The sequence below is a fragment of the Ovis aries genome, chromosome 4 (genome assembly GCF_016772045.2).
Source record: "Ovis aries strain OAR_USU_Benz2616 breed Rambouillet chromosome 4, ARS-UI_Ramb_v3.0, whole genome shotgun sequence".
Lineage (NCBI taxonomy): Eukaryota > Metazoa > Chordata > Mammalia > Artiodactyla > Bovidae > Ovis > Ovis aries.
This window is the reverse complement of record NC_056057.1, coordinates 104,533,972-104,556,075: the sequence shown is the minus strand read 5'-3', so window position 1 is coordinate 104,556,075 and position 22,104 is coordinate 104,533,972. Positions and strand designations below refer to the sequence as shown.

General features: G+C 49.1%; 1 protein-coding gene and 1 long non-coding RNA gene across 5 annotated transcripts in view; one reads left to right on the top strand and one right to left on the bottom strand.

Moving 5' to 3' along the window:
* Window positions 1-421, bottom strand: part of LOC132659712 (uncharacterized) — a 53,686-nt gene extending 53,265 nt beyond the window's left edge. The window contains exon 1 of the long non-coding RNA XR_009600454.1: window positions 104-421. This is a non-coding gene — a long non-coding RNA (uncharacterized LOC132659712). The remainder of the gene's footprint in view (window positions 1-103) is intronic.
* Window positions 1-22,104, top strand: part of HIPK2 (homeodomain interacting protein kinase 2) — a 205,952-nt gene that overhangs the window by 122,356 nt on the left and 61,492 nt on the right. For all 4 annotated transcript variants that reach the window (XM_027968868.3, XM_027968867.3, XM_027968866.3 and 1 more), the window contains exons 3-6: window positions 15,491-15,614; window positions 16,010-16,129; window positions 18,206-18,292; window positions 20,237-20,421. In XM_027968868.3, coding sequence (XP_027824669.2) covers window positions 15,491-15,614; window positions 16,010-16,129; window positions 18,206-18,292; window positions 20,237-20,421 — 516 coding nt within the window. The remainder of the gene's footprint in view (window positions 1-15,490; window positions 15,615-16,009; window positions 16,130-18,205; window positions 18,293-20,236; window positions 20,422-22,104) is intronic.

Here is a 22,104-nt window from a genome sequence, read left to right as displayed (position 1 = left end):
CTAGGAATGAAACTCACATTTAAACTGCTGATGCAATTGCAGAGAAAATAAAAAACATAACCAGGCTAGGGAACATGTGCCGTATTTCTTTTATCAGCCTTACCTCTACGCAACCCCAAGTCCTCGATGTTGTACATGCCACACTTCCTCCAGCGGTATTGCTTTCCTGGTCTGAACTGTGAGTCCCCAGTAATGGCCCTGTGATCGTGTGAAGCCTGTCAGCCTCTGTAAAGTCAGGGGACCCCAGAAGAGAGAGGGAGGAAGACATCTGTTTGACTTTTCACAGAAGTTAGCATCGTTAAAGAGTCAGGCAGAATTGTTCCACTTAGCCACCAAGTTGAATCTAGAGTTGAATCTTTGCGGGTATTTGGGGTTGTTTTGTTTCTTGAAAAACAAACTCCTTTTGAGCCTGAATGAAAAGGAACTAGACAGTTGCGTCAGAAGCTTTCAACGAGGAGTCAGAATTTGATTGGTTAATGCTGATTGAACACCTGTTGTGTGCAGAGCACCACCAGGCTGCTCTCTGGCGGCTTAGCACTTCCTTAGGAAGCAAACATAGCCTCTGTCGTCTCAAGGAACTTTTGATCTCGTGGGGAAAGCCAGGACAAGCCTAAATGTACACATACAAAGACCTACTTACATAACTGACACTCTACAGAGGCGAGGGTGACAAGCTCGGTTACTTTAAATGATTTTTCAAAACTTCGTACCAATGATGACTACCATTCTTTCAAACATTCATTTAATTGCTTGTTGTTTCTTTTTTTTTTTTTTTTTCAGTTGTATCTTTTAAAATCTCCCTAGCTGGCTCCTCTCTTCCCGTCTCCATTTGTTATTTCTTTCTTCAATTCTAGATAAATAGTTTCTTCTCTTTACCTACCATTCCTCCATGTCTTTGATACAGACTTCCTAGGTCAAGCCTCTCCCATTAAAAATAAAGGATTTCTCCATGGAAGTCCCCATTATCAGAGAAGTACTAGACAGGGCTCACTTGTTCTCTATCCTTTCTCTTGCCTGACGCATAAACACATGCACGTGCGTACTCAATCTTATGTCCAACTCTTTGGGACCCTATGGCCTATAATCCACCAGGCTCCTCTGTCCATGCGATTCTCCAGGCAAGCATATACGAGTGGATTGGCATTTCCTCCTCCAGGGGATCTTCCTGACCCAGTAATCGAACCCACATCTCCTGCATTGCAGGCAGATTCTTTGCTGCCTGAGCCATCACGGAAGCCACACGCACATCTATGACGCATAAACAACAAATAGTAAGAAGTCCCTGTGTCTGCTTCTTCCTTAGAAAATGGCTTTCGTCAGCAAGCATCTGTGTGTTGAACATTGACTGCATCCTGCAGGGTTTGTGGTAGGAAGAGGCTGAGACCTCTGCCTCTCCCAACCCGTGAGTGTGGCGCGTGACCACCCGTACATGTGGAGGACTCACCCCCACAGCACTAGTGCCAGGTGTGCAGGGATGGATGAATAACAGATGCCCACTGCCTCCAGATGCTATCTGTCCAGCCGAGAAGCCGCTGGTAGACTTTTCTCGTTTTAAGAAACAGTTATCAGGGCAGGGATGAATGAAAGACTGGAATTGGCAGATGTGTTGTGGGGACACAGACTCAGAGAGAGCCTTGGTCAGGACAGAATTCTAGAGGAGGCAGGATTCGAGTTGGAAGCTTGACGGCCAGAGGAGGTCTTTCCATAGAGGCAAACTGGGGGTGCAGCTGGGGGTGGGGGGCAAGGGCTGTTGGAAGGGATGCTGGGCGTGCTGCCAGGGCCTCGTCCTGACCACCCTGACGAGTCTGGGTGGTTCTGCCCTGTCACCCCTTATGCCTCCACCAGATAGATCCCCCCTCCCTCTCAAGTCCATCTTCCTTTCCTTTTCCTCCACCTCCTGAGCCCCAGCCGACTGACATGCAATGCCCTATTTCTATACTTGGGTTAGTCTACTTAGCTGGAGTGGGGTTCAGTGCTCCAAGGAACAAGATGAACATTTTAATCTCTTTTGCTGAAGGCTGCTCCATTCCAAAGGCAAGATCCGAAAGTCCCAGCTCTTGGGTTACAAAGAGGCCCCATTGTTTGGATGAGAAAAACAAGTTTCTTGACAGATGAGCAGTGGCGTTCTCATCTGGGGGGACAGCCTGCTCCCCTTCCACTGGCAGAAACGTCTTCCAGGCTCTCATCTGCAGTGTGCTGTAGGTCTGTCATGGTGACGTCCCTGGCTGTCCCCGGTGGCCTCCATCCCTCAGTCCTGCAGCAGTCGAAGAATGGGGGCCCTTTCAGAACATGCATCAGCCCCTGCACTCCAGCAGCCCCTCATGTCAGCTGCCAAAAGCCAGCTTTGTTTTTCCTCCATGACCCAAGCGAGCACAAGAAAGCAAACTGGAGTTTTGTTTTGTTTCCAGTTCCTCTAGGAAAAGTTGAATATTAGGTTTTCCCTAAATCAGCTGCCTTTGGCTGGAGACCTGGGATTTATGCCCACTCTCTTGTCCTAACTCCCATTGAAACAAACAACCAGCCACCATGGGGCCCGCATCTTTGCTCTGACCAGGGCAGGTCCGGACAGACCATGGTTTAAGTCCCCTCTGCCACATGTCCTGCAGCAGAATTGAGTGAAGAATGGTACCTCCATTCTCCTCCGCCCATCTGGTCTCCTGGCAGAGCCAGCCTCATCCACCTGGCTCTTCTTCCTCCACGCACCTGTCCACGTGCAGACAGGATACTTCCCACACTCTGTGGACCAGAACCTGCTCCATCGGCCGGGGTGGCCACTGGCTTTAGTTGAAAACTTGCTTAGGTAGTATATCAGCTGGCTTTGGCCCTTCTTTCTCTGTAATTCTCTACCGACAGTGCATTAGCAGGAGGGAGGCCTTGTCTGAGGATGGAAATATCCCCGTGGCTACGGGGAAAGTCACCCTCCAGCATGTGTTCAACATCTTTACTCAGCGGGCTCCTCTCCATATCTCAGGTTTTGGCTCCGACTCTCTTGATTGGTACATCTCCAATTGGTGACACTGAATGCATCTCCCTTTCAAAGAAGGAACAGGTTTATCACCAGGCCCTGTATTCCTCACCCCCATCCGTCAGCCATAAAGACTGCCTTCTGATTTAGCCCTGCTAGTCACAGAGTCAGCTGGTGCCATAAGAAGGGAAATAACCTGAGATGAGTCTTGACTTTGCTACCGTTCAGTTGCCAAGAGCTGGGCATCAGGGGACCCCACGCAGTACAGCATACTGGCTCTCCAGCCTCATGCTGGTTCAGTCCAGACCTGAGAAACATTTCTGAGAACTCACTACGGGTCAGTGGAAGCTAAGAGTTAACCAATGGAAAGTTTTCCACTGAAATCAATAATTTCTTATAAGTAATAGTACCTTCTTAGTGTGCTTTCATTTGGGATAGAGGCTGTTGTACTGTCACTAAATCATGTCCCAGTCTTTGCGACCCCATGGACTGCAGCATGCCAGGCTCCCCACAGGCTCCCCTGTCCTTCGCTGTCTCCCAAAGTTTGCTCAAATTCATGTCCATTGAGTCAGTGAGGCTATCTAACCATCTCATCCTCTGCTGCCCCCTTCTCCTTTTGCCTTCAATCTTTCCCAGCATCAGGGTCTTTTCCAGTGAATCAGTCTTCACATCAAGTGGCCAAGTATTGGAGCTTTAGCATCAGTCCTTCCAGTGAATATTCATGGTTGAATCCCTTTAGGATTGACTGGTTTGATCTCCTTGCTGTCCAGAGGACTCTCAAGAGTCTTCTCCGGCACCCTGGTTTGAAGGCATCAATGGCTGAGCCTTGAGTTAACTACTCAAAGGTGTGAAGGAGACCCCTCCCTTCTTCCCGGCCTGACATCCCACTTCTACCCCACTAGGGGTGACACATAACCACTCTGAATAAAGTGGAGGGGCTGCATCTGCCATGGGTCTGGAACTGAAATCCCAAATTCCCTCCCAGCACAGAGTAGTGGCCTCAGGAAGCAAAGGGTGCCAGCCTATGACAGTGCCACGTGGGTGAGGCCTACCTGGTATCAGCAGACTTCCCAGGGAAGCTCGAAATGCAGTTCCAACCCTCAGTTTCAGTCAGCAGACTAGCAACAAAGCAGAAGAAACAGTCAACCAGCAGAACTAAAAAGAACATCCGAGGTTTTGTCTTCTTTCTCCCCCGCAGCCAGCTGCCCCGGGCTTTGCGCTGCATGCCTGCCCTCTGGTCTGGTCCTCCTGTTAAGGACCTGATTCCTGGAGACGTGGGGGCCACACTATAAGATGAACACACTCCTGTACCGGCCCCGTGTCACCACCGCATGCAGAGAGGGGACAGTGTCTGCATGCAGGGGATGGGCTTGGTGATGCCCACTGCGTCTCTCCACCCAGCTGTGAGTGACACTGGGCGTTGCTTTCTGATAAGTCATGGAGCTGTTATGTTTTTGCTCTATGCATTTCTTTTCACATGTGTTGTTATTCACAATCAATCAAAGATTTTTTTAACTTTATAAAAGAACCTGGAGCCGTACGTGTGTAAAAAGAATCTCTAGGTGTAGTTCAGTTCAGTTTAGTCACTCAGTCGTGTCTGACTCTGCCACCCCATGGACTGCAGCACGCCAGGCTTTCCTGTCCATCACCAACTCCCAGAGTTTCCTCAAACTCCCACTGAGTCAGTGATGCCATCCAAATATCTCATCTTCTGTCTCCCCCTTCTCAATCTTTCCCAGCATCAGGGTCTTTTCCAGTGAGTCAGTTCTTTGCATCAGGTGGCCAAAGTACTGGAGCATCAGCATCAGTCCTTTCAGTGAATACTCAGGACTGATTTCCTTTACGATTGACTGGTTTTGATCTCCTTGCAGTCCAAGGGACTCTAAGAGTTTTCTCCAACACCACAGTTCAAAAGCATCCATTCTTTGGTGCTCAGCCTTCTTTATGGTCCAACTCTCACATCCATACATGACTACTGGAAAAACCATAGCTTTGACTAGACAGACCTTTGTCAGCAAAGTACTGTCTCTGCTTTTTAATATGTTGTCTAGCCTTGTCATAGCTTTTCTTCCAAGGAGCAAGCATCTTTTAATTTCATGGCTGCAGTCACCATCTGCAGTGATTTTGGAGCCCAAGAAAATAGTCTATCATTGTTTCCATTGTTTCCCCATCTATTTGGCATGAAGTGATGGGACTGGATGTAGACGTACCGAAAGCTGAGATTCCATTTCCCTGGCCAACAGGTGCTTCCACAGACATTTACTGAGCACATAGTTTCACCAAAAGTATGAGCATAAAATCTGGTAATATTATAGTCCCATGGGGTGTTGGAAGGCAAGAGCAGGCTTTCTCTAGCATCCCCTGACTTCGTGATAACAAGCCCCAGAGACCCAGGAGATACAGATCACCGGGTGTGGGGTGGGCTGAGTAGACACAGTGCATGGTACATGTCAAGAGGATAAGGAATTCCAGGACAGGGCCCATGTTTTCGAAATGACCCATTATGAGATCTAAGTCATTCTTCCCAGGAACATTTCTTAAAGCGAAGAATTAGAGGCTAACGTCAGAATATCCTCTAGATATCTGGGAACTGGTTTCCTAATTATACCAATATTGTTAGAAGCCTTTGGAGATTATAGTTATTGAGTTCTAGATCCAACCTTTTCTTCTGGTAGATAAGCAAGAAGGTTGGATTTTAGCACTGAACTCTGCAGAGTTGAAGTACAGCTGGGAACCAAGGGTCAGCACAGAGGTGAGGAATGGGAGGGTGGAGGTGTGTGTGTGTGCGCACATATATTTAGTGTTCACCAGGCAAGTCTTCCTCAGAGTCAAAATGTTCATTGCCAATACAAATCCCAAAAAACTTCCGCTCTGATTCTAACATCGTCCTGAAACGGTTAGTTGACTCAAGGAAACGCACTTCCTTCGGGAGACTGTCCAAGTATGGCGTGAGAATGACGTCACCGGCACAGTCAAACCCTGATTATATATAATCAACTTTCCAGGTGGTTGTGATGCTTTGTTCTGATGTCTTGAGCATTTCTGTTTGTGAGAACTGGAGATGCTCAATTATAGCAGCATCACCAGTGAGGCTCTTGAATCCTCATAGCATACACACAGTTTTATGGCTGTCAGCAGTGGCCCCGAGAAAGAACTTCTAGAACCCCTCTGAAACAATTTCATTGCATGTGTAACATCAAGCTGGGACCACCACAGGCACCAGTTGGGTGTGTTCCCTGGCTTCTCCTCTGGAGTCAGAGCCTTGTCACTGTCAGAGGACAGCGTCCTCCTCGTTGTACTACAAGGCAGATTTTCTTAGAGAAAATCTCTCCTGTGGAGGGTGTGTGGCGCTCTCAGGATGCACAGCATTTGGTTAGACCAGTCTCCTTATCACCTTGGCTCAGGGAAGGCCCACACAGTGAGCAGGCTCCTGGTCAACCTCACCCTGTGGTTTGTTCCTGGAGCTCTGTCTCTGAGTCACTTTGTCTTTCACCCATTTGTCAAGCACCTCAAAGACAGAGCTGCTTCTTTACTATCTCCAGTTTGCCAAGGAAGCTGTATCTTTTTCAAAATCAAACCCCAGGTTGACCTTGGATTAGCCAGGCCTCAGTTGCTGTCTCCACTTGGACCTTTCTGGCTCCCCCTGACATGGTACGAATCCATCTTCTAGAAATACTGCCCTGAAGCACTCTCCACCGTTCACCTTTCAGGTTGTCTTCTGTGAAAATCCTTTGGGCTTTGGGGTCCAATTTCCCTAAAATAGCCTCCTTCGAGTCCTCAGATTTCTGCCACTCCTAGGGTCCTGTGTGGCCTTGATGTAATCCTTTGCCTCCCAGTCCAGGCCACCAACTCAAATAGTGCCTCTGAGCGGGTGTCAGCCTTTCCAAGTCTCCTTACTTTTGCGGCGGAAACATAAGATTTAACAACCCATCTGAAATACAATTTTACATTTTGATTGCTTCTGCCCCAACCATACTGAGGTTACTTTCAATCTACATATATTTGTGGGAACAGGCTTTTTCACTGCAGTTCAATTCAAGAACACCTTATAATATCAGTGATTATAAAATACCATGGACTAACAGAGTGTCTTGCTTCCAGAGAGTTCAAACTGCTTTATAATTCTACCAAACGTAATTTATCTTCATAAGCTGCTGCAGAGACAAGGAAAAAAGCAAGATTAATAATCACATTTTATAGATGGTGAAATAAAAACCCAGAGAAATTGAGTAACATTTTTCCAGAAATGCACAGTCCTTCCTGTGCTCTCTGATTAGTGTTGCAGATTTATTGCCCAAGTTGGGAGTGGCCACGAACCTTGCACTTGTGTTATTAGTGTGGATGATGGAGACATGAACTTGGCCGGGGAGGTTGGGTGAGGAAGGGCTTGTACTGTGAAAGGTGATGCAGGGTTAGGGTCTTGCTCTCCAGTAGGAAGAAGTCGGGAGTTGTGGATGGGAAGTTTTCTTTCTAAAGCTAAATGACAGGGACTTCATTGTTGGTTATATTAACCTTTGCGCCTTTTTTGTAAAGATAAATGAAAAAAACTCTTTAGTGGTTATGCTTTAATATATTTAGATAGTTTTCCTAACATTTCAATTTATAAGGAAGAAAATGGACCTTTAAGATGAAGAAAGGGGGACTTCCCTGGTGGTCCATTGGTTGAGAACCCGCCTGCCAATGCAGAGGACATGTGTTTGATCCCTGGCCCGGGAGGATTCCACGTGCCACGGGGCAGCTGAGCCCTCGTGCCACAACTCCCGGGCCCACACTCTAGAGCCTGCAAGCCACAGCTGCTGAAGCCCGGGTGCCTGGTGTGCTCTGCAGCGGGGGAGGCCACTGCAATAAGAAGCCCTCACACCGCAACTAGAGAGTAGCCGCTGCTCGCTGCAACGAGAGAGAAACGCGTGCAGCAGCGAAGACCAAGCGCAACCAAAAAAGAAACAGCATTAATAAAACTTCTTTAAATGAGGGAAAGGGATGCCCTTTATCTAATTGCCGTCACATGGCCTTAGACACATTGTACATAATCCATAAGTGATGTATTATCTGCTGACTGCTTTCTCTGGGCCAGGCCCTGTGCTAGGTGCTCCTGTGATGCTGTTTCATTTTATCCTCCTGCCAACGTCAGAAAATCGGTATACAGCCACGACCTGATGGCACTGGTCCTGAGTGTTCCCACTCAACTCAGGTGGTGTGCACGCCTCTGTTGGAGGTCATTCCCCCATAGGGTCACAACATCTGCACGTGATCTGGGAATGCTTCACCAGCTACATGTACTGTCAGGAGAGCCACCGGAGTGAAATATCAAAGCTTAATCACGGCTGTGTCGAAAATGACAGTTGTCCGTTCTCTTTCTATAGAAAGATAGAATTTTCTGTGTCTTGCTATGGAAATGTTGGAAAGGAACAATCTTTCTTAGGTGCAAATTTTGTCTGACACTTCGTGTGTGTTTCAAGTATTTCTGATGTCCCAAAATAGCAGTGAGGAGCCTCTGTAAGAGGATTCCGTGGGCTGGTAAGGGAAGGTTGAGTCCCTAACACAGCCTAGGCGGTTCTGAGCCCAGAGGGGAAAGGCCATGTCCCAAGCTGGCAGTCCTACCCACCAGAGACCCAAACTGAGAGACCAGAAACAGCCCCCATGCAAGAAACCAGGATGTGATTTTTTTTCTCTTTTTTTTTAAAGCATGTAAACTTTGAAATAGAAAGGCCAAGTAGTCTGCCTCTTGTCATAGGCAGTGTTGCCAAGGAGATGGCGCCAGCTTCAGGGAAAACTGGTGCCTGCTGAGGGTGTGGGTTTGAAACAGAAAGGTTTATTCCTTCTCCAGAGGTGTGGTGAGCACCTGGGTGCTCCAGGTGTCTGTGCTAGGTGCCAGAGGTGCAGCCAGAGGCCAGGGATGGACGTGTACTCACCCCACCCTGTGCCTGGAGGCCACCTCGCCCGATCACCTCTCCCAAGAAGGCCCCCAGGCTTTGCCTCACCTGCATGTGCTGGGAGCTCGTTATATGTTGGCCACAGGCCCATTGTTGCCTCCGACTAGACAGTGAACTCCTGGAGGAACCGCAGGGTCTGGTTTCTGATCGTCAGCACCCAGCACAGTGCCTGGCACGTAGAAGATGCTTAGGAAAATGGCAGTTGAATTATTCCCCGCTAAGTGACTAAATAAGGGGTGCTAAACTCTATCTTAGGATAACCCCTGCTAATAATGGTTTCTTCACTGAAGAATAAATACACCTTAGCAACCATCAAATGTGCTTCCGGTGCACTGAACAGAAAGAAACCGATTTTAGACTTGACTTTGAACATCGAGGAGCTTGGAGCCTTACAGACCAGTGGAGCAGGGACCAGGCATCTGCCCGATCATAGCAGAGGGGTCTTTGGTTCCCCAGGGATTAATGAGGGGCCAGATAAAGAAGTGCCTTCCTGAACTGAGGGCTCGTGTTGAGCAGATTTTTATGGAGCATCTGCTGTATACCAGACTGAGGCTCAAAACGTAGGAACACAGGCCCTACCCTTGGGATAGTGGAGGGCGAACACCCAGACATGTATATACAACAGTTTTTGTTGTTGTTCAGTCGCTCAGTTGTGTCTGACTCTTTGCTACCCCATGAATTGCAGCACACAGGCTTCCCTGTCCTTCACTATCTCCCAGAGTTTGCTCAAACTCATGTCCCTTGAGTCGGTGATGCCATCCAACTGTCTCATCTTCTGTTGTCCCCTTCTGTCTTCAATCTTTCCCAGCATCAGGGTCTTTTCCAATGAGTCAGTTCTTCGCATCAGGTTGGTCAAAGGATTGGAGCTTCAGCTTCAGCATCAGTCCTTCGGGTGGTCAGTTAATATTTATTGGACCGATCTGGTGGTTCATGTCTGAATGTTCACCATGCAGTCCACCAGCACCGAGAGCAAGGTGTGTTTGAGTGAGGAAGGGGTGGGGGAGGCCAGGCTTTCTCAGAAATGTGACCAACATGTCATGTGTGCAGACAAGAGGACACGGCCTTTGAATGGGGGAGAGTTTCAGAGTAAATTGGAAAAGGTTGAAACCAAAGGCAGGAGACCAGTAGGGGTTTACAAGAGAGAGCTGGACCACAGAGGGCTCCAGCAAACCCACAGTGTGGAGCTGAGTGGAGGATGGCTTCTAGAGGAAGTGGGAAGAGATGGGCCTTATCAGCCCTGCCCATTCACATGCACAGAAGTCGGCTTTTCCCCGGGTGAAAGGCTCACTCCTGGGCTCCCGTTCTTCATGAAGATTCGCCCCTTCTACCCTCCTTTGTTTGCAAGCCTTAGAACTTTCCATCTGAGTCACATATTTTAGCACTTTTCTTATATTTAATAAAGGTTTATTCAATCTACAAATCCTTACTGATTGGCTCCTAAATGCCAGACCCTGTGCTGCCCTCACGGACGTAGCAGAGGAGACAGACGGTGAGGAGGTTATTGGGAAAGTGCTGTAAAGTGACATTTATGGCACCGGAGATGGAGACTGACTGGGGTCGAGGGACGCCTGTTGGCGGCAGTGACAATTAAGCGGAGGTTTGAAGGATGAGCAAGAAGGAAGCCGCCACCTGAGAACCAGCGGAGAAGGCATTTGACGCCAAAGCAACAGCTCCTCCGGAAGGCTCAGGAAACTGGTTAGGCTGGGGCTCACTGAGCTGGGAGAGTGGATGGGTGACAGTGCTGGGCGGGTGGGGCCCAGCCAGGGGAGGGACTGAGATTTCCTTCTCAGGGAGGCAGGGAGCCTGGGAAGGACTTCGAGCTGAGGGCCTGTGACCTGTTGAGCTGGTAGAGAGTGGACTGGAGGAAGCAGTGATGGAGTGGAAAGACAGGAAGGCCCGGGGGAGGTGGTCAGGGCCAGGGCGGTGGCAGCAGAAGCGGAGAATCCGGGGCCAGTTGAGCTGCTTCGGAGCTGCCGTTATTGAATGGCAAGGACGCAGAGGGAGAGAGAGGAATCCGAGATCAATCCCAGGTTTCCAGCATGAGTAATGGGGCGGGGTGGGGAGGTGGGGGTGCGAGAGAAATTCCATTTAGTGAAACAGAGGACAGAGGGAGGAATTATTTGGGGTGGGAAGGTGTAGAGGAGCAGAGTTCCCTTTTAAAGACAAGTTGAGGTGATTGAGAGAGATTCCAACAGAGATGTCAGGCCATCAGAAACATAAAGCTGGAGCCAAGAAAAGTCCAAGATGGAGACAGACTTTGGGAAATACACAAAATGGGATTTAAACCGCTAAGAATGGCCACAGTGACCGTCACAGTTTCCCAGCGTGCAGAGACGAGTACCACAAAACACATGACTCAGAATAACAGAGCCTTGTTCTCTCACAGTTTTGGAAGCTAGAAGTCCAAAATCAAGGTGTCAGCAGGGCCGTGCTCCCTCTGAAGCCTCCAGGGAGGGGCCTTCTTGCCCCTTCTATCTTCTGCAGACTCCTTGGCTTGTGACAGCATCACTCCAGTCTCTGCCTCCGTCTTCACATGGCCGTCTTCCCTCTGCGTCTGTGTCCAAATGTCCCCCTTCTTCCAAGGACACTGGTCATGCTGGATTGGATGAAGGATGCACCCTGCTCCAGGACGAGGTCATCGTAACTGACATCCGTAGTCACCCCATTACCAAAGAAGGGCCCACATTGAGCTACCGAAGATTAGGACTTCAGCATGAGTTTGGGACACAGTTCAACCCCATAAGAATTACCTAGAAAAACAACGAAATGAGAGAAGAGAAGGGGTCCTGGGGCTTTGCCATGGGCAGCGCTTAGACAGAGGAGGACAAGCCATGAGCCGCAGAGCAGAGCAAATGCAGGAGCACGCAGTGTCGTGCGAACCAAGATTGCCTGTTTCCAGACTGGGTGGAACGACCAGCCGTGTGGAAGGAACACGGCTCTCAGGCTCCAGAGCTGAGAACCTGACCAGTGGGCGCAGCGTGGCCCCTGCTGGCCTCGGCGAGCTCCACGCTTGAATGGAGCGGAGGGGCAAGTCCAGTGAGAGGAGGGAGGGAAGATGCGAGAGACGGAGCATGGGAAGATGCCAGACATGGCTCTTCAGAGACTTGGCTTTTGGACGGAGAACAGAAAACTAGGGCAGCAGCTGCAGGGGCTGAAGGGATTGGGAGAGGTTTGGTTTTGGCGTGTTTTGTTCTTGTGTTCTGTTTTATTGTTAGATGGGAGACACTAGAGCGAGAGTGTGCACTTGGATTAGGTCTGTGTGTGTGTGCGCGCGCGCGCGTGTGTGTGTGTGTGTGTGTGTGTGTGTGTGTGTGTGTGTGTATGTTTTTGTGCTCAGCTTCAGTTGTCCCCTGTGCTTTGGTGTCGCCTCCCCAGCAGCCCGTGGGGGACAGGGCTGCACCTTCTGTTTCTTTTGTCTCCCAGCTGCCCTGCCTGATGCCCGCACATTTGCTCACTAGATCACAGCAAAAGAAATCCTCTGCCGTACATATCGCGATGCCAGGAATTGCTGTCATTCCGTTTTCTGATGGACTAAACAATTTTTTTTAACATTTACTTACGATTTATCTGGCTGTGCCTGATCTTAGTTGAGGCATGAGAACTCTTAGTTGCAGCATATGGGATATTACTTCCTCAACCAGGGATCGAACCTGAGCCCCCTGTATAAGGACCTCGGTGTCTTAACCACTGGGCCACCAGGGAAGTCCCCAACTAAATGGTTTTCACAGGTCCCATTCCTGTAGCGTGAGTCTGCTGTTTCTTGCCCAAGAACATCACTGGCATGCCCTTTGCATGACAGTCTTACCTGTTGGATTCTGCTGGGCAGATCATCAGGGAACAGAATCTGGGAAATGGGTTTCCAGGGGTTCCCAGTGGTCTGCTTAAGGGCATGAAAAAGTGAAAGTGAAAGTTAGTCGCAAGAGTGTCCCACTCTTTGCGATCCCATGGCTCCTCTGTCCTTGGAATTCTCCAGGCAAGAGTGCTGGGGCATGAGGGCCAGTTAATTAACCTGATAGGAAGGACAGCCTCATGGTCAAGTCCAGAGATGGCCACATGGAACCAGAGCAGCCTGTTCCTAAGAGCCGACCTGGAGACTGGAGTGTCCAGGCTACAACGGGCAAAGGGACAGGTCACAAGAATGGGAGACAGGTGCCAAGATGCCTGATTCTGAGCCAGCAGCAGCTGCCACAAGAGGGGCTTCTCAGGACCAGAGCAGGTACCTCCCCAAGGAGAGGCCAGAGTCTCCACGTGAGAGGAGGCAGGTAGACACGTCTGACTCTCGAACAGAGAGGACAGAAAGCAAAGCAGGTTCTGCCACATGTGTGACAAGAGCATGTTATTTTCACTATCATGTTCTTTTGAGACACTCCCTTCTTTTCAAAAAGATGTGGTTTTTTTTTTTTTTTTTAAACCGAAACCACCGCGGAAGAGATGGCATTGCTGGAAGCAACCTGCGGTAGTCTCTTCAGTTCCACGTAATGATCTGTGGCTCTGGAAGCCCTGGTGTTTGGGTGCACCGCTGGACACAGTGACCTAGGCCAGGTCCAAGGTCCCATGACCCGGGACAGTCCAGCACTGATGCCTCCCCAGCCTCACCAGGGCATCTGTGCCGGAGGGCAAGAGCCATCCCCCACGTCCACGTGAACTGTCAGCAACTAGGCTGGGAGGAGACAAAGACCAAGGACAGAGCGAAGTGTCAGGCACAACACTGGAGCTGAAGACACCCAGCAGCGAGGGGGCAGGGACATCTCGCTCCCCGGCCCTCCGCAGCAGTCCCCTCCTTCCAAGCCCACGGAGACCCAACCTTGGCCTTGCCGCCCAGACCACAGTCTCAGCGCCCTAGAAGCACCAACAGTAGTGCTGCCTCTCCAGCTCCAAGGAAGGGAAGAGACTCCTTTTTACAGCTGAAAAATCAAAAGACTTGATAGCAAGACCTTTTGGTTCTTACTTGTTTTTTCAGAACCGTTATGTAGAGAAAGAAAAAAAAAAAACCCAGCAATGAGAGCCAGTTTAAAGGAGCAGGCAGGGAGATGCTTTGTGCAGGGAAAATTCAGCTCGAAGCTCCAACAAGTGGAGGTGCTCCTGGCACCCCTCCCTCCCTCCTCTCCTGCTGGCTGGGCAGAGATAACCCCGATAGAGAAAAGTCTCCCAGCTCCCAGGCTCCCTCTCCAGGCTGCTAAAAAGGTGGAGTTGCATCTTCCGGGATCACGCCATCAAGGGGACCGTTGATAGAGAAAACAGAAGTTGGGCCCGTGCATCAGCAGAATGCCTTAAGCCACGTTTAAAAAAAAAAATCATAAACTGAGTTCATATCTCATGCTCTGAGCATGGTTTTCTCCAAAATGTGAACCTAGCAATCATGACCAATTCCTAGAAAAGCAGAGCTACTCTTGTGGTCTTTGGTTTTGATTACCAAGTATATGTGAAATTTTCTCTTTGAGTTTAGGTGATTTCCTTCAGAAGTTCCAGCAGGTAACCAGGTTTATCATGTGAAGGAATATATTTTCTGAAGTTAGGAAAGGGTTTATAATGGAATTCTGATTTACACCTGAACTACAGATCATGAACCAGGTACTATAATTGTCATAGGAGAGAATTCTTTAGAAGGTAATGGAAAAAAAAAAACAAAACTAGTGTTTCCTTGGAAAAGTATGATACAAACTCCTAAAAAGGGATTGTTGGTATAAACAGATACTGGATTTAATCCCATTCTGCGGGGAGGCAACTTGTTTTATATATGACTGAAAATAGAATACCTGTACTTCAGAATTCCTTTGTAAAAACTAAGCATCCTTGGGACTTCCCTGGTGACCCAGTGGTTAAGACTTGGAGCTTCCACTGAATGTTCAGGGAGCAGGTTTGATCCCTGGTCAGGAAACTAAGTGGAGAAGGCCATGGCAACCCACTCCAGTACTCTTGCCTGGAAAATCTCATGGATGGAGGAGACTGGTAGGCTGCAGGCCATGGGGTTGCTAAGAGTTGGACACAACTGAGCGTCTTCACTTTCCCTTTTCACTTTCATGCATTGGAGAAGGAAATGACAACCCACTCCAGTGTTCTTGCCTGGAGAATCCCAGGGACGGTGGAGCCTGGTGGGCTGCCGTCTATGGGGTCGCACAGAGTCAGACACGACTGAAGTGACTTAGCAGCTTAGCAGCAGGAAACTAAGATCCTGCACGCCACTCAGCAAAATTAAAAAAAACCTGGGCATTCTCTAAAGGTTGATTTCCTGGGTTTTCAGCTACAAAAGATAATTCCTGAGTATCTCAAAGGCGTTGATTAGCTCGTCTGGCTGGAGCGTGATGGTAGTGAAGCAGTAGCTGTGGTTCCCTCTGGGTCTGCTCTACAACCTCAGACCTGCCGTGCATCTCAGCCAGTCACCTAGCTAGGCACCCTACTGATGGGAGGACCAAGCCAAAGGATACAAAGATCATTGCAACCCAGCTCAAGAACAACAGGACCTTGCGGGGGTCAGTAATGGTAGCTTGGGTTTGAAAGACTGGATTTTTTTTTTTTTTAGAATTCGTATAGAAATAGCTTCCTGCTTTTCCAAATTGCTAATGACTGTTTTTTTTCCATTCTTCCTTTTCAGGGCCCCTGAGATCATCCTGGGTTTACCATTTTGTGAGGCAATTGATATGTGGTCTTTGGGCTGCGTCATTGCAGAGCTGTTCCTGGGCTGGCCACTGTATCCAGGAGCTTCAGAGTATGATCAGGTGGGTCCAGACAGCACAGGTGTTCTCAGCCAGCTCTCTTCATTTGTCTGGATGGGCACCCCATCCATAACCTGACATGGGGTGGGGCTCTGAGGTGTGATACTGTCTCCCAAACCTTCCTTCCCTTCAATCACTTTTTTTTTTTTTTTAAATTTAGCCACAACCTTTATTGAAGCATCTTACCTGTGTTATCCCTTCAAGTACCAGTATCCAAGTTTACAATTGAGGATCGCCTGGCTTTTCTTTCTTTGTTCTTCTTCCTTTTCCCTTTTCCTTTGATTACTTCATTCTCTCCCTATAAAATTGTCATTTTTCTCTGAGACACTAGAGCTGTTAGTATACCACGTGTATGGTGACAGGAAAAGCCCTGACCTCATTCCCATCTTTCCTTGCAGATCCGGTATATTTCACAAACACAGGGTTTGCCAGCAGAATATTTATTAAGCGCGGGGACAAAGACAACTAGGTTTTTCAACCGGGACACAGACTCACCGTATCCTCTGTGGAGGCTGAAGGTAGGAAGAGCGCCTGCCTCATTCCTCACCAACACCCAGCTTACGGGGAAGAAGGTCCCCGCGAAAAGTGCCCCCATTCGCCAGGAGCCTTTAACCGAGGCACATGGGTCCTGGCTCTGACTCTGATTTGGCCATGGCGGGGTCGCGACTGTGGATAATACATGGTGGATGGATTTTTGAATGTTCAGAAAGCACCGCTTTGCTTGACCTACTGCCTTTGCACCTCAAGCTCTGATTGCTAAACTCCCTCAATTTCATCCAGTAAACCTGGACGACCTGCCTGGTTGGCTGCTGGATAGAGAAATGAAAGAAGTGAATGGTCCCCCGCCCTTAAGGAGCTCCCAGTGCAGAGGGAGACTGAACATGTGTGATAGCCCTGCCCCCTCCCCATGGCCAGCACCATTTCCGGCAGGAATAGAATGTGGGAGCCTGGAGGAGGGAGCCTTGATTCCTGCTATGGCAGAGGGTCGAGGAGGAGCGTTTAAGCCAGGCCCTGAAGGATGCAGAGAGCCTTGCAGGCAGCTACACAGTATCCGAAGGCTCCGGGAGGGGTCTGCTGGCCCCGCCGGCAGGTGGTGTAGCGCCTCACTGCACACCGTAAACTCGGGCGGCTTGACTTTAACGGAAACATATTTTGCTTTCACTTTGATCTGTGCCTAGTGATTAAAATTAATGTTGTTGGTTTTGTTTTTTTCCTGGGAAGGAGAAAATAATATACCTCTTAAGTGTGTTTTGTGTTCATTTTAGGTGTTTTTTTTTTTGCAAGAGTGTAGGTGGGTATTTTTTTAACAGAAACCACAGCCAAACTGTAATACATTTAGAGATAATGTGTGGTCAGTGATGGCAAAAGATTTAGAAAAGAGATCTGGCAGCTGAGCAGGCCTCTGAGGCTCCTGATGGGAGGCTGGCGTTTGGCAGCTGTTGAGGGTGAGCGGCTCAAGGTCAGGTCCAGTGAAAAAGAGTCCTGGCAGGAGGAGGCTGAGGCTGGCCATTACTGTGTCTTAGTTAGGAGATTCAGGCCTTCTTAGCCAGCTGTTCCCTCATCGAAGCCTGGATCTTAGCAGCTCCAGGTGTGCTGTCCTTGAGTGAGTCTTGGAGGATCAATTACCTGTGATCCATGAATAAGTCCAAAACCCCATAGTCATTGGAAACAGCAGCTTCCTAGACTGAGGCCAGTTCAGGAACTGGACGTGTGTCCCCTGGACCCAAGCAGAGGGGACTGTCGAACAGACTCCAGAGCCAGCAGTCACGTGACCTTGGCAAGCTCCTCAAGCTTTCTGCCCTTCTTTGCCCCTCTGGAAGATGAGCTGGTAATCGGCCTCCCTAAATTGGTTGTGAAGGGCATTACATGAGTTCACGTGCTTTGGAACAGTACCTGGGGACTTCCCTTGCAGTCCAGTGGTTGAGAATCTGCCTGCCAATGCTGGAGACTTGGGTTTGATCCCTGTTCCAGGAAGGCTGCACATGCAGAGGGGCAACTAAGCCTGTGCCCCCCAACTACTGAAGCCCACGTGCCCTATAGCCCATGCTCCACAATAAGAAAAGCCACCACAATGAGAAACCCCCTGTGGCCACAATTGGAGAAAGTCTGCATGCAGCAAGGACCCAATACAGCCAAAAATAAATACATAGTTAAATAGATGAATAATGTTTAAAAAGTAGTGTCTGACACATAGGGAGAGCTCTATGTATAAGAGTTTGATAAATTAAAGTTTTACAATGTGTGGACCAAAGGCTTCTGCTTTTCCACATATGAAATCTAACCACATCCCTTAAACTTAGGCGAGAACATGGTTCTCGGGGTTGTGGCATATACTGCCTTCTGGGGATCCTCCAGATCTGACTCAGAGCTGGCCCCCCAACAGTGTTCGTGGGAAGGGAGGAAGGAGGAGGGATGACCTAAGTGTGGAGCAGGAAGAGAGGAAGGCATTCTGGGCAGGTCACTTTAAGAATCGTGTCTCCTCTCTGAAAGGTGGGACAAGATCCTCAGGGGGAGAAGCAGAGGTTGGCGGGTTTGAGTCACAATGACTAGGAAATAATTCATATTACCAATGGCCCGGTGCCTCTCTTGACCAGACACCAGATGACCATGAAGCAGAGACGGGGATTAAGTCAAAAGAAGCAAGGAAGTACATTTTCAACTGTTTAGATGACATGGCCCAGGTAAGCTCCATGGGTGAGTATACAACGTTAGCCCTTTCAGAGCCAAGCACAGCAACACTTCTGCAGGAGTAATTAACAGAGGATGGAGGGTAGAAATCCACTTGACTCCAATGTGGTGGCTGACTTTGACCTTAACCAATGATATGTTGGCCTTAGGAAGTATACCATTGGGTGTGTGGAACATTTTTAAGACCTTACACCAGCTCTTTAAACAGCTTCAGTTTACTGGCTCTCAGTTGTAAAACAGCACTGTCCAATCTGACTGATGTCTTCATGAGAAGAATTCAGGCCCATTAGTTCATTTGAGTACCGTGAGTTCTCTAGTGCCACTTTAACAAGGGGCCATAAACTGGTGACTTAAGACAACAGCGTTTATTCTCTTGCAATGCTGGAGGCTGGAAGTTTGAGATCACAGTACCAGCAGGCCATGTCCCCTCTAACAGCTCTAGGAAGAAACTGGCCCAGGCTGTTCTAGTTTCTGGTGGCCCCCTTGACTTGTATGTGCATCCCCCAATCTCTGTCTCATTCATGTGGCCTTCTTTTCTCTGTGTTCTCTGTGTTCCCTCTTTTCTCTGGGTCCAAAATCTCCCTTCTTTCTCTTACAAAGACACCAGTCATTGGCTGTATGGCCCACCCTACTTCACTGTGACTTTAACTTGGGTACATCTGCTGAGACTCTGTTTCCAAATTAGGTCCCATTCCTGGGTACCAGGGACCAGGACATCCATCTTTTGTGAGCACACAACGCAATGCAGTCAGTCTCTCTCAGGTCATCTTTGTGTCCAGAGAGAATTCTAGAACACCAGCTATTTTTAGAATAAAACCTAGTCTAAAATCAGGGCAACCCAAAGTGAGTTTTTCTTCAAAGCAATGAGAAACACAGCTCCAGACCAATGAACACCTAACACACTTCTTACTGAAGATAAGTGTAACCAAAACTCATGACTCCAAGTAAAGTGTACTTGTCAGTTGATTAGAAGCTTTGATTTTCCGAGAAAACTGAAATTGCTTTCCAGTACATGTCTTGGGGCTGGTGGGGAGAAAGCACCACAAAAGAAGCTTTTAAAGGTCATCCTAGTATAGGTTTCCCAGGCAGTACAGTGGTAAGGAATCTGCCTGCTGATGCAGGAGACACAAGTTCGATTCCTAGGTCAGGAAGAGCCCCTGGAGAAGGAAATGGAAACCTGCTCCAGTATTCTTGCTGGGAAATCCCACGGACAGAGGAGCCTGGTGGGCTACAGTCCACAGGGTCAGAGAGAGTCGGACACGACTGAGCACACGCACACGCCGTATAGGCTTGCTCTTGGAAGAAAAATCTTGTGTTCAGATATCCTGCCTGCCTTCGCCAGAGGTGGTCCCAGTGAACCCAGGGATTCAAATAACTCAGACCCTGGCTCAGGAGCTGCTAGGTGTGGGAAGCAGACCCCAATACCTCTGTTGGAAGGTTAAAGAAATAAACCTTTTTGCATCTTATTTTTTACTGTTTGGTTGTAATTATTGTTTTTTAACCATGGGGAAATATGTGTAGCCTAAAATGGTACAACTCTAACTATGCCATTCAGTACGTTCACACTGTCTCAAGCGCAGTCTCCAGAATTCTTTTCATCGGATGGTTCTTTTCAGTGAGGCGTGATGCAAGGTGCATTTCAGCCTAACTGATGAAAGCAGGAGCCAGCTGCGCCCGCACATTCATATCTGTGCAGGTGCCTACAGGGGCCTCCCTCTTCCCTGAGCAGCCTCCCCCGGCCTCTCCTGCAGAGAGAACAGCCGTGACCTGCGGGCAGTGATGACCCGTGGCAGCGCCCCCCACGGGGCAGACACAGCCTTCTGGGGGCTGGGAAGGGGTGACCAAGAGATTAGGATGGAGCTGCAGAGCACAGAACGGAGGGATGGGGCGAGGGAGGCCCAGCGGAATCTCGGTGACTTGTCCCCACTTGCTTGCAGGTGAACATGACGACAGATCTGGAAGGGAGCGACATGTTGGTGGAGAAGGCCGACCGGCGGGAGTTCATCGACCTGCTGAAGAAGATGCTGACCATAGACGCCGATAAGAGAATCACTCCAATCGAGACCCTGAACCACCCCTTCGTCACCATGACACACTTACTCGACTTTCCCCACAGCACACAGTAGGTGTCCTGGTCGTTGCTTTATCCCAGGGGTCGGCAGACTTTTTCTTTAAAGCCCCAGGTAGTGCATATTTCAGGCTTTGTAGGACTTCCCTGGTGGGTCCAGTGTTCAAGACTCTGAACTCCTTTCAATGCAAGGAGTGCCGATTTGATCCCTGGTCAGGGAACCAAGATCCCACATGCCTCGAGGCCCAAAAAAAAAAAAAAAAAAAAATCAGGCTTTGTAGCCGTATGGTCTCTGTCACAACAACTCAGCTCTGCCATTAGAGTTGAAAGCAGCTGTAGACATTACAGAAACCGACCAGGGAAGCTGTGTTCCACTAAAACAGTATTTATAAAAATAGTCGGCAGCCACACTGGGACCCTGGGCTGAAGTTTTCTTAACACCAAAAAGGGAACAGTGGGGCATGAGAGGGTATGAGGCCGGGTGGACCAGACCTGGGGTGTCTGCATAAAGGGAGGTGCTCAGAATGGCAGCTTCTGTGATGCAGAGCCACGTGCAAGCCAGAGGTCATGCGTGGACTTGATCCCGTGTGGATTGGGATCTATTGGTTTGTTCATTCATTCACTGGGCTGGGCCAGGGGCTGGAGGCAGTGGGGAGCAGAGCAGATGGGCACCCTGCCCACTGGAGTTTAGAGTCTATAGGAGAGAAAGTGGAAAGTGAAAGTGAAAGTTGCTTAGTCGTGTCTGACTCTGCGACTCCATGGATTGTAATAGAATGCAAGAATTCTCCTAGAATTCTCCAGGCCAGAATACTAGAGTGGGTACCCATTCCCTTCTCCAGGGGACCTTCCCAACCCAGGGATCAAACCCAGGTCTCCCGCATTACAGGTGGATTCTTTACCAGCTGAGCCACTAGGGGAGCCCAAGCATACTGGAGTGGGTAGCCTATCCCTTCTCCAGGTGATCTTCCCAACCCAGGAATCAAACTGGGGTCTCCCACATTGCCCGCAGGTTTTTTACCAGCTGAGCACCAGGGAAGCCCCTACAGGAGAGAGGAAGGCACTAAACCAAAGATCCCCAAATAACCAGGCTGTTCTCAGGGGATACGAAGGGCGAGCAGAGCATGCAACAAGAGGACCTTCCTGGAGGCAGGGCGTGGATGACCCACGGATGTGACCACCCAAGGAGAGGGAGCTGCTTGGTGGAAAGGCCAGCGAGAGTGGAAGGGGCCTTGCCAGGTGGAGACCCCAGCACAGGCAAGATCAAGCACCCGGGGACAGGGAGAGATGAGACCTCAGGATAAGCCAGTGGCAGGGCTTCCGTGTTATGGATTTCACTCTTTCTCCTAAGAGTAATGGGAAGTCATTAAAGGATTGATGGCCGGGGAATGGCTGATTGGAGTTGTGTTAAACAAAGATCGGTCTGCTGTCGCTCGATCAAGTCAAATAAGCTTGGAAAAAATGCCCATCAGATCTAGCAACTTGGAGGTTGCTGGTAACTTATGGAGAACTGTTTCTGTGGATGGTAGAAGCAGAAACCAGTTTAGCAGGTTGAAAGATTGAGTGAGAGGTGAAGAAATAGATGGTACCCTTTCAGGAAGGAAGGCTGTGAAAGGGGAGGGACAAAATAGAGGGGTGGGTGACTCAGGAAGGCCCAAGGAGGGGGTTTCTTTTCATATGAAAGAGACTTGAGCATCTTAAGAGGCTGATGGGAAGTGCCTGGTAGTAAGTAAGAGATTA